This window comes from Populus euphratica, unplaced genomic scaffold, assembly GCF_000495115.2.
Source record: "Populus euphratica unplaced genomic scaffold, PopEup_1.0 scaffold166.1, whole genome shotgun sequence".
Classification (NCBI taxonomy): Eukaryota; Viridiplantae; Streptophyta; class Magnoliopsida; order Malpighiales; family Salicaceae; genus Populus; species Populus euphratica.
Genome location: NW_011500054.1, coordinates 206,997 through 219,028, shown reverse-complemented (window position 1 = coordinate 219,028; position 12,032 = coordinate 206,997). Strand labels below are relative to the sequence as shown.

At 38.2% G+C, this 12,032-nt stretch overlaps 2 protein-coding genes across 3 annotated transcripts in view; one reads left to right on the top strand and one right to left on the bottom strand.

Annotated features, from left to right (window-relative positions):
* Window positions 1-1,453: 1,453 nt before the first annotated feature.
* On the top strand, window positions 1,454-6,180 carry LOC105107785 (polyadenylate-binding protein 8-like). Its single transcript, XM_011001828.1, has 9 exons — window positions 1,454-2,035; window positions 2,454-2,572; window positions 2,688-3,344; window positions 4,023-4,100; window positions 4,173-4,262; window positions 4,431-4,568; window positions 4,724-4,897; window positions 4,970-5,173; window positions 5,749-6,180. Exons 1-9 carry the CDS (start codon window positions 1,801-1,803, stop codon window positions 5,986-5,988), a joined length of 1,935 nt encoding a protein of 644 aa, XP_011000130.1. The 5' UTR covers window positions 1,454-1,800; the 3' UTR covers window positions 5,989-6,180.
* A 384-nt stretch (window positions 6,181-6,564) lies between these two features.
* LOC105107784 (probable E3 ubiquitin ligase SUD1) overlaps window positions 6,565-12,032 on the bottom strand; it is a 6,051-nt gene continuing 583 nt past the window's right edge. Inside the window, exons 2-9 of one of the 2 annotated variants that reach the window (XM_011001827.1) lie at window positions 10,991-11,683; window positions 9,893-10,660; window positions 9,584-9,795; window positions 9,122-9,481; window positions 8,273-8,430; window positions 8,015-8,178; window positions 7,777-7,923; window positions 6,565-7,274 (exon numbers count right to left, since the gene is read on the bottom strand). In XM_011001827.1, coding sequence (XP_011000129.1) covers window positions 6,780-7,274; window positions 7,777-7,923; window positions 8,015-8,178; window positions 8,273-8,430; window positions 9,122-9,481; window positions 9,584-9,795; window positions 9,893-10,660; window positions 10,991-11,683 — 2,997 coding nt within the window. In that variant the 3' untranslated portion in view covers window positions 6,565-6,779. Of the gene's footprint in view, window positions 7,275-7,776; window positions 7,924-8,014; window positions 8,179-8,272; window positions 8,434-9,121; window positions 9,482-9,583; window positions 9,796-9,892; window positions 10,661-10,990; window positions 11,684-12,032 lie in introns of both variants that reach the window. The other variant, XM_011001826.1, reaches the window with a different exon arrangement.

Here is a 12,032-nt window from a genome sequence, read left to right as displayed (position 1 = left end):
TCGTGTAGGTGCTAATTGACCCTGACTTGTGAAATATAAAAACCGGAAGCGTACATTGATTGGATTTTAAGAGTACAGATTTCGAACTCGATTAGTCTAACTTTTCGAGAAGAATGTGGATAACCCCAAAAAGAAAAAAAGAAAAAGAAAAAAAGAGAGGCCTTCCAAACAACCTCAGGCGATGCGATGCCTATCTGGAAGTTCATGCTTACATTTTTGTTGACGTGGAAGACAACAAATCAATACATTGCTTGTTAGGCTTGTAAACTGACATGGCATGTTGATTTAAATTGACTGTCTTGTCAGCATCCTCGATATTGTTTTTTTCACGGAACAGATTCGGGTCTTTACTATTTTATTTATTTTTTTACTATACAGCGTATCCCTATGCTTTACAAGTCTTCCGTTAAAATGCATAGTTTAAAGTTAATCTAGAATTTAGTTAATTTAAAATTAAATTTAAATTTAAATTAGGTTAAAAAAACTTAGTATAACCCAGCAAATCTTGTAGGTAATCTAATTACAAACTTATTAATTTTTATTTTTTTATTAAAATGATATCTTTTAAATTTTTATAAAAAAATAAAATTTAATCAAAATTATTTAGTAATTCAGTCAAAACCTAATAATCTGGTCAAAATCTAAAATCACCGACTATCAAACCAGATCTCCAATCCATGTCGGGAGGGGGGGTCCATATGTTAGCCCCCGTGGTAGATTGATAAATTATTTGGTGGACTCGGTCCGCCTCATAATTGGAAGTCATAAATATAATGTGAATCCTGTTGTTATGCTCAGGAAATATCCAATACTCTCATTAAAAATAAATATAGCAAACGACGCAACTTAATTCATAACTTATTGAATATAGTAAGAGAAAATAAAGTAAAAAAATACTCTAAAAAATAAGCTATGATCAACTAGAAATACGAATTTGTTTGTAATCTTAATTATCAGCTTCGGTCACCCTTATATATCCCTTTAAATTTACTATTCAAATAATGAGAATAAAATAATATAATAAAAAATTATAAAACTAATTTTTTAAAACAAAATTATTAACTCATATTTACTCTTTTAAATTTGTTATTAAAGTTATTAGATTTAAAATACTATATTTAAAAAAACTATAAAACTTAATTTTTAATTTGAATGATGAAATTAAAAAAATTAATTTTAATATAAAAATTTAAGATAAAAATAAAAATAAAAAATAAATTTTATATTTGTTGTAAAGTGAAATTAAAAAGAAAAAATAATTTTAAAAAACTAAAAAAATCAAAATTAAAATTTACAAAAAAACAAAAAAAAAAATTATTCAAACACTGCCTAAGTTTTATACTTGCAGTTACCCACTTGACCTCATCTGGACCCCACACTCCATCAAATCCGATGGTTGATACCTCTCCCTCACACAATCTTAGGGTTTTTACATATAACCCTCGAACCCTCTCTCAGCCCCCAAACATTCGTCCCTTTTTTTTATTGCAGCTCCCACCACTGCACTCTCTCTCTTTCTCTATCCCTCCCTCCCCTTCTCTCAATATTTCCGCCGCCCCCACCACCACTTCTTATCCGGCGGCCAATATCTCCTCCTCCTCCTTCACCTTCCCTCTCCTCCATAGAACAAAAAAAAAAACATAATTCAAAAGAAAAAAATCAAAACTTCTCTCTTAGGCATTTTATTAAACAGTTGGCTTGTGTGTTTTTTATTCTTGTAATAAAAAGAGGAGAGGGAAGTTATTTCAAAACCCACAAAAAATCAAAACTTCTCCCGAGAAAAGCAAAAAAGAAACGGAAATGGCACAAGTTCAAGTACCAGTTCAACCACAGAGCGTGAATGCAGGGGCTAATAACCCTAATTTTGTGACGACGTCGCTTTACGTGGGTGATCTGGAAGGAAGTGTGACTGATTCCCAGCTGTATGATCTGTTTAATCAAGTGGGTCAAGTGGTTTCAGTCAGGGTTTGCAGGGACTTGACGAGCCGTAGGTCCCTTGGCTATGGTTATGTTAACTACAGCAATCCTCAAGATGGTCAGTTTCCATTTTTGATTGCCTTTTTTTTTTTTTAAGTTTTTGGTTTTTAGTGGGTGATTATTAAGTGGAGAAACGAAGATTATTTAATTGAGTGGTTTTCTGTTAGTTTTTAGTGTTGATGTTGTATTTAATTGAATGGTTTTAATGGGTCTGAATGATACTGTGGTGTTTTATGTACCTTCGAACTTCATAATTTTTGGGAGGGGTTTTCAACTGGGTATCATGACTTTTGAAGAGTATTTATATGTTCTTAGAAATCAAGACTTGGTTGAATTTGATAACAAATAATGAATGCATTGACACCCTTAATGTTTTGCATGTAGAGAATGTAGAGTGTCAATGTTTTTTGGTCTTCCTGGTGTGTTGTGTTAAATTCCATCCGTTCACTTCTGTTTTGTGTGGAACATGTTTACAGCTGCGAGGGCATTGGAAATGCTGAATTTTACTCCCCTGAATGGAAGTCCAATCAGGGTTATGTATTCTCATCGTGACCCAACTATTCGCAAAAGTGGGGCTGGAAATATATTTATTAAGGTATTTGTATTTTATTACAGGTCAATTTGCTTGTTGCTATGGTTATTTGTATTTTTTTTGGCTTCATCGAGTTCCATTTCTGTTTCTTGTCTGACTTGAATGCATTCCTTGACAGAATTTGGACAAGGCAATTGACCACAAAGCTTTGCATGATACTTTTTCAGCATTTGGGAACATCCTTTCTTGCAAGGTTGCTACTGACCCATCTGGCCAGTCTAAAGGCTATGGTTTTGTGCAGTTTGACAGTGAAGAAGCTGCCCAAAAGGCAATTGAGAAACTGAATGGCATGCTGTTGAATGATAAGCAAGTTTATGTGGGACCTTTCCTTCGCAAGCAGGAAAGGGACACTGCTACTGACAAGATGAGATTCAACAATGTCTTTGTGAAGAATTTATCTGAAACAACAACTGAGGAGGATTTGAACAAAACTTTTGGTGAATTTGGAACCATCACTAGTGTTGTGGTGATGAGGGATGGCGATGGAAAATCCAAGTGTTTTGGATTTGTAAACTTTGAGAATGCAGAAGATGCTGCTAAAGCAGTTGAGGCTCTTAACGGGAAAAAAATTGATGATAAGGAATGGTTTGTTGGGAAAGCTCAGAAAAAATATGAAAGGGAAGTTGAATTAAAGCAGCGATTTGAGCAGAGTATGAAGGAAGCAGCGGACAAATTTCAGGGTGCAAACTTGTACATCAAAAATTTAGATGATAGCATAGGTGATGAGAAGCTTAAGGAGCTGTTTTCTCCATTTGGTACGATTACGTCGTGCAAGGTATGCAGCTTTGAATTTTGAGTAGCTAACCATTTTGAGCATGCAGCTTTTGATGGTTTGTGTAATCTTCATTAATATGACCTTTTGTCAAAGAAGAATTTTCCTCATTACTTCTTTGATTTCTGACATTAGTATTAACATTAGAACACCTCTTATGTTTCTTGTGAATCCTGCTCAGAACCCAGTCTTCCTGCTGCACCAAAACAAAGAAAAAAAATCTGGTTAATAATCATATTAAGAATAAACAAATGTTGTTATGTCAATTGGAGACAGAAGAATATCCATGTATCCCTCATGTTGGCTGTATGATTTCTGACATGAGGAGGGGAATCGATCACTCAAACTCATGCATTATCCCGTTGGTTTTGTCATCCTTTGGAGCCTTTCTGGTTTAATGAACGACTGCCTTCCTGTATCCAGCAAGATTTCTCTGATATATGATTGTATTGCCATCTCCAACGACAGGTTTTTCATAGCTGATTTGTATATCAGTGCCAGTGGCTTTCAAAAACCACCACCTGCTGCTCGATTCAGTCTAGTTCCATTTCTATACTTTATGTCCCCTGGTGTGAGAAAGTACCATACTTTTTCTCCATGATGATTATATTGAGCTGTTCATATAAACAAATAAATTTTATATTTGTAATTATAGTATCACAGACATGTTTTCACCTACAGGTTATGCGAGACCCAAATGGAATAAGCAGAGGATCAGGGTTTGTTGCATTTTCAACTCCTGAAGAGGCATCTAGAGCTGTAAGTTGATACTTTTTCTGTGCTTTCATGAAGGCCCTAGAATACACTAACATCATTTTGTTGTTTTGATAGCTCTTGGAGATGAATGGAAAAATTGTTGTTAGCAAACCTCTATATGTTGCACTTGCACAAAGAAAGGAGGATAGAAGAGCCAGGCTACAGGTACTTTATTTTCATTTATGTTGCCTTTTGTTTCCCTTTGTTATTTGTCAGTCTGCAGCTATGCTAACTTTCCCTTTTGCTGATTCTTTAAAGGTGTCTTTGTTCTTGTTCCTTGTAAAATTAATTTTCTTGGTTGTTCTTATCTATGGATCTCTGTTCATCAAACAGGCTCAATTTTCTCAAATGCGACCAGTTGCAATGGCACCTTCAGTTGGCCCTCGTATGCCTATGTATCCCCCTGCAGGTCCAGGTCTTGGACAGCAAATATTTTATGGACAAGCCCCACCTGCTATCATACCACCCCAGGTAATGCTTTCCATTCATGTTGTTCCAAATTAATTGCATAGCTATGTGTATGAATGTTCTGTTTTTTTATTAATAGATTTGTACCCCATTTGTCAATTTTGTAAAATTGCTTTCTCACTTGAAAGTGCCTTTTGTAATCGTTGCACTTTTATCAGCCTGGGTTTGGGTATCAACAGCAGCTTGTGCCTGGTATGAGGCCTGGCGGGGCTCCTATGCCAAATTTCTTTGTGCCAATGGGTCAGCAGGGTCAGCAGGGTCAGCGACCCGGAGGTCGGCGGGCAGGAGCTGGTCAGCAATCCCAGCAGCCAGTCCCTCTTATGCAGCAGCAGGTTGATAATCTTCTCCTTACTAGTTAATTGAGATGGCAAAACCCTATCTTATGGTTTTATAATCCATGACAGATGCTTCCTAGGGGGCGTGTCTATCGCTACCCTCCAGGACGTGGCTTGCCTGATGTTCCAATGACTGGTGTTGCTGGAGGCATGCTTCCTGTTCCATATGATATGGGTGGCATGCCAATGCGTGATGCAGCATTGTCTCAGTCAATTCCTGTTGGGGCTTTGGCTACTGCACTTGCAAATGCTACTCCAGATCAGCAGAGAACGGTATGCCCTATCCCTATTTTATTTGCATAGTCATTTCTTATTTAGCTGCCTGCATGGCCTAGGTTAGGGTGTTAGGCCACTTCGCTGATGCTCAGACTCTTGTGCTTTTCGAAAATGGCACATAATAATACTGGAAGCATCGGTTATTTATTAAATTTTAATACTTTCCTCGCTGAAACGGGCCACTGTTTCTTTATTTATTTTTAACTGGGGGTGTATGGGGTTTTGTTGGACAAGGCCAGAATGATATTTTCATTACTTGAGAACGCATGTTTTCTAGATACAGTAGTTATTGTCTACTGGAACATATCAATGATGTTCTGATTAGCTGAAGCTGTAATTTTTTATCCTCTCATTTCAATTTTTCACAGTATAGATATCAGGAACATGTCAGCTAATTACAAAATGAAAATGAGAGGATCCCGATCCCGATCCCAATTCCTATCCCTACAGGGAATAATATAAAATGTCTCTACTGAAGATGAGTGAAATGGACATGGTGACCAATACATCTGATGCCTGTGTGCTAGTCTGGTTTAATTGATAGTTAATTTTTACTGGATGCATAACTGCAGATGCTTGGCGAAAATCTGTACCCTCTCGTGGAACAGCTGGAGCCTGAAGCAGCGGCTAAAGTGACAGGCATGCTTCTGGAGATGGATCAAACTGAGGTTCTGCACTTGCTTGAGTCACCAGAAGCTCTCAAATCGAAGGTTAATGAAGCAATGGATGTTCTAAGGACTGTTCAGCAGCAGGCCACTGGCACAGCTGATCAACTAGCTTCTTTGTCATTGAATGACAACCTTGTGCCCTAGGTTGAGCTTGGGCATAGTTTTTGAAATGCCAGACAAGAAACCATTCTATCTACGGCTTTGATTTATACTTGACTGCCTGGTAGCTTGGGCACTGGTTGTCTTATTTTGAGTTTCTTTCAAAAGTTACATTGATGATGGAGACGGTATTGCTTGAACTTTTGTTATGCGAGTGACAAATTTCTGGTGCTTTAACATGCTCGTATGATGCTGTTTTAGGTTATTAAATTAATGGGTGTGAGTTATTTAAGATGGGGGAGCTGCAATTTGCAAGATCTGGCTACTGGGTAAGCAATGGTTTAATTTGAAAGAAATTAGCATAAATGGTTCACCATGTTTAGGAAGCAAAACCCACTTCAGGCTTTTGAATAGAAGAGGGGGGCGTGATCCTTGTGGTGTTCCTGGTGCCGATCCAAGTGATGGACATCCTTCACTAGGCCATGAAACATGATAAAGTCACAAATTAACACTGTCGCAGCATGCACACATTGGTTATCTAGCGGTTACATTGTTTAACAAGGGATTACCGATTCTTGTAGTTGTTGCCATCATACAAGCATGTTGTCAACCTACAGCGGATAGAAAAGGCAGCAAAAGGGATCTCATTAAAACTAAAACGCTTTGGTGCTCTTCTAATTTCTAATCTAACGTTGTATAATATATGCACAAAAAACAACTATAAAGAAAAGAGCACAATTCCTAAGACTCCCAATGGTACATCCTATAGACATGTAATTAGGCCATGCATCCCATTGCTGGTACTGGCCTCAGAAACATCAAAACTTGTACATAAATTAAGCTTCCTGTCGATTAGCACGTCTTTGTCTAATTCCCACATCAGCTTCTCGAATCAAACCAGTGTCCTGTGAATTTGAATTTTGTGCTTCGGAGGAAGTCCTTGCCTCATTTTGCTCTCCTAGATCCTCTCCATAGTTATGTAGCTTGCGACCAATGAGATAGCGATCATCACGAATTGAATTGTGAAGGTTGGTGAACCAGACATGGAATCTCTTGGCACAAAAGCACAGCAGGCTGAAGCATAGACATCCCAGCCATGCAAATCGGTACACTGCTGAGTTTACTGCCATAGGGTACCCAAGCACAGGAAACACTCCTCTTGCTAAGACATAAGGTACACACAAGGCTGTTAGCAGCTTCATTATTATTGGGAACACAATCTCCTGCAGTACCCAAAGGCATTGCAGCCTTGAGAAACCATCTTCTCTCACCCTTTCAAATTTTGTTCGCCAACTTTCATCCACCAGTGGCATCACCTGGTCCAGCATAACCTGTTCAAGCACAAGATTATTTTGAGTATATGAAATGGAAATCATTGTGGTATCACTGCTGTCACAATCCCAGCCCACCACGAAAGTACTCTCCGCTCCTTACATTCTAGATTCTTAAAGGCAGCAACCCATTGCTAGGATAAAACAATCTACGTTATTGCAGGTCACTATATGGACATTATAATAGCATGCAGTATAAACGGGATTTTAATGCTTTACAGGCTAATGAAACAAAAATCTTCCTAATCCCCAGTAATTTGAAAATAGATACAACTGTTACTTCTGCAAATACTGAACCGTGGGCAATCTAAGAACAAGCACACATCTCTTCGGGTGTTGGTGATCTACTTTTCAGGCATCTGATAGTAAATCACCATGTCCTATCAGGCTTTTAATTGCCAATAACCATAAGTTATGCAGGTTAGGGCAATCCTGACGATTATTAGCCATTCATAACTTAAGCGTAAAATAATCATGTGGAACTGACAATTTGATAACTCACCAGCCGAGTACAGATCTTAAGAAAGATGAGCCCCAATGCCCAATCCTGATACAAAAGGAAAACTGGGCTTTCATCTACAGGCACCCGCAATGGCACAATTACCAAAAGCTCAAAGAGAAGCCCAATCAACACTGGGATAACAAAGATCTGGAACGTGAAAACAGCAAATTTAAGAGTTGAGAGTCAAGAGTTCTCATACATGAGAAACAAGCAAAACAACATAATCATAAAGACATACCCATATTGACAAAAGAGCCAAGCTCTTAAGAACAATGCCACACCACTTCCATACTTGGTTAAACAACACTGTCGCCCTCTTGGTTCTAATTTGCTCAATGGAGTATCTTGTTCCAGCTAAAGCCGTCCAAATGACATAACTTCCAATTACAAAAGCATAAAGATCTGAGGAAAGAAATAAAACCAGAACAAATCAGCTCTCCCATCCCAAATGCATGATGCAAAAGAAAAACCAAACAAATTCAATCAACCACATTACCGTTGCACTTGATGCCATGAGTTATTGGCAGAAGAGGAATGGCATTGAAAAGAGCACGCCCAAGTGATAACGGAACAACTATCAACACAGAGTTGAAGATAAGTAAAGACATCCATGCCACCACCAGCAAGAGGACAATACGAAGAGCAAAGCTGTACCGGCTACAAGACACATGTACAATATCAGGAGCAATCAAAGCAGCCTTTACCCAGTGACCATAACTAAATGCAACAACAAATAAATAATGATAAGAAAATATTAAAGTGATAAATAATGCATCATTAATTGCAAGCTTCTGGCAGTTGATGGTGCACAGAACTGCAATACCAATCAGCACTAGATTGAAGAAAAGTAAAACAATAAAATGACATAATAGATTATAAGATCTTAAAGATATTCATGGAATGCCATACAACAACGGAACACGAGGATACCATGTAAATGCTTAAGAACTAAATATAAGTAATCTTTCTACCCTTGCATTTAAGATTTAAAACAAGCAATCCATAAGATAAGAGCACTGTCACAAATGATGGAATAATGACACATTAGATGATTGCCAGTAGACGTTACCGGGGTAGGCTGATTGAGGAATAAAATATCAGAACCCCTACTTCCAATTCTTGTTATCAGGGAATAAAAAAAAGAAGAAGCGTACACTACAATGTACAAGTATGAAGAAAATTAACATAAAGAGTCTAGGACAAACAAGCCACTACAGATGATAAACTATTTTTTAAAAATAATATGATGCAGATGATAAAGATGATAAAAAATGGTAATCAGCAAAGAATGATATAGTTCAGACAACCAAGTTAAACTGTTAATAATGTAGCACATAATGCATACTCTGAATCAGATTGTTCATCACTATCATCCTCCCCCGCAGAACTTCCTGCTGTAAGAGTGGTCCTGTTTTGGTCATCTCCGGCTGCAAGGGCCACTACAGCCCGATCCTGTCCACCGAGTTGAGCTACCTGTAGTCTATCCTGTCTTCCTTGCTCCGCGTTTCCATTGTCTCGACCACCACTGTCCTCAGGTCCAGGCAGTATGAAATCTGTTAAGCCAAGTGCCCAGCCAACTACTGTAAACCAGTAGTGGAGAAGGGACTTGATTGTGGTCCGCAACTTAAAATGTTCAATGGCAAATGGGATGCAGATTTGAAAGAGAAGCATGTCAGCCGGAATTTCAGTAAATGGATCGGATAGCCTGAAATAAAAGTGCATTTGGATGTCAGCAAATAATGGCTATATACAATTGTGGTACCTCCAAACATGAACAGTGGGTGTAAATGAAGTGTGGGTTTCTTACGATATGTCCAGTGGAAAAATGGAAGGTGCCATTCTCATAGCAAGTTTAACAGGTAAGAATACAAGCATCACAATTAGACTTCCATAAACAGCAACAGACAATAAAACTCTGCGAGCATGCTTGTGCACAGGATCATCAATTAAATCACGGAACGGGTTGTAGTTAGGATCTGCTGGATCTCGAAGAAAATACAAAACCCCTTGACGCAAAACCTGCAAACAGTAAGGAAAAAGAAAAATTGTCAATTCAATTGAACTGCATGATTAGTTATTCAAATTTGAATAATAATAAGATGGCTGAGAAGAATACCCCACGAAGAAGGCTCACGAAAATGCTTATATGTAACATGTAAAAAATTCCTACAACCCAATGAATTAATGAGCTTGCTAAAGGAGAAATCACGTAGAATTGAACCCTTTGAGCCATAGACTTTCCAAACATCCTTATGGTACAAACATCCAACCACCATCCACACATCAAAGGAAACACCCCAAGTTCGATAACCAGAAGGAAGGCAACCTTAATCATGGTCATCAAGTGTCTCATGGCTGCCAAGAACTGCCTGAAGAGGGATGGAATTGTCTCTGCTATGGAAGCAATACCATAAAATCTCCCCATAGTCAAAGGCTCACCCCTAGTGTACCGAATGAAAGAAATAATACCAAGATAGAAGAAGACTAAAGAGAATATAAACATGTATCCAATAGCAAGAGTTGTGACATCAGAAAGCCGTGATGTGCCAACACTTGCCCCTTTTAGGAGATTTGCAGAAAGTGGACTGCTCAAGTTATTTGCAACTTCATTTAGTCCACTGGCGTTTGCATGTAACATGTCTGCAACCTCACCAAGAACCCCACTGTCTTCAACTTCAGATGTCAAATTTGCAACAGCAGTTAATGCATTCTTCAAGGTGATATTTGCTAAGGAGAAAGCAGTATCAGTAAGAGGCATGACTGTTGACAGCACAGGAACACTTGCAAAAGAAAAAAGCCATGATATGTAGTATAGGATAATCCGTCCCAATGAAAATGGCACGAAGATTACAGCACCAAGGAATATCATATTGCTAGCCAAAACCTGCGGATCAATAAAGCCACAATAAAAAAAAAAATCACCAACATGGAAAAATGAAGCTGAATTTAATTCAGCCTTTACTTTTATATCTTGATGGAGTCAACACCACAGCAGGGAGAATAACTATTAAAATTAGTTGCGAGACAGAAGAATAGAACAGACAGTTGAGGAGGGGGGAAGCATCATGTTGAATGAAGATATGTCCAATATTCACTAAGTAGAGGAAGGAAAGAGCATAGAGATTGAAAATGACTTAGATGTAATAGAGTGAAATTCTTGGAGGCAAATGATAAAAATAACACCAAACAATATGATATAGGGCAGTGGACTTACAGTGAATGCATTTTCAACTAAATGGAAAACAGGACCCTGCATACCCACAAGCTCATCAAAGGGCACATCCTCTGCACCATCAGCATCATCTAAACCATCAAACATCTGCTCAACATGAGCCTCAAGACGAGCTGCCTGCATCTCCCATCGAGCAGCAACATTCTCCGCATTCCTTCGGATTATTTGACCACCCCCAGCAATTCCTTGTGCTCCACCAGCATCTTCAGCATTTGCCTCACCAGCAACATTTCTATTAGCCAGTCCTGGTTGTTGTCTTGCAGCACGGGCACCATTTTGGTCTCCATCATCTTCTCTCTCAGCATCCTGTCCTCCAAGCTCTCTTAAATGCCTAAAATAATCTCTTAAAGAAGTTGCACCAAGAAAAATGAAAACAATACTCGCAGAAAGCAGGAACCCATGCAGACAATCGGTAAGAATAACAGTAGTGGAGATATGACTTAAGAATAATCCCTGGGCTTCAACAAAACTCCTCACAAAAGCCAACCTCCATATCCAAAATGTTATGAAGGGTATAATTAGAATCCAGACAGAAAGCACGAAACTGAGACGCAAAAAGAATTGCAGAACATGGCAAGTCTTCATTGCCATCCCTACTACAAACTCCTGAAAAGGAAGCCTTGCCGGGGCATTCTCAGAATAAACAGGAGAGAAAGAAAATGGATGTTTGCACACCTACAAAAAACATGAAGAAATTCATTGGAAACAAGGAAATGCATTTCGTTTCCTATAAAACAAAGAAAATGCCAGAGATACCACTTTTATCATGCGTTTAACCCATTACACAAAAAAAAATCGCGCAATTCATCAATTTTCTTCAAAAACCTTTCATCCCTATCTTATGAATCTAAAATTAAAAATACTGTGAGCCTATGCATATCCAGTACAATCCGAAACTTCATAGATTAAAGCAAAAGGAAGAAAGTTTATATGTGTTTTTCTTTATAAAGACTCCGATTAAATCCTAGTTTCACCAAATCGAATTGATTAAACAACCTCCAAACCCTAATCAAACCTCTTCCGA

Coding starts and splice junctions, on each gene's coding strand:
- LOC105107785 (XM_011001828.1), top strand. CDS start 1,801: ATGGCACAAGTTCAAGTACCAGTTCAACCACAGAGCGTGAATGCAGGG. Junction 4,569..4,723: donor CTGCTATCATACCACCCCAG/GTAATGCTTTCC, acceptor CACTTTTATCAG/CCTGGGTTTGGGTATCAACA. Junction 5,174..5,748: donor CTCCAGATCAGCAGAGAACG/GTATGCCCTATC, acceptor GCATAACTGCAG/ATGCTTGGCGAAAATCTGTA.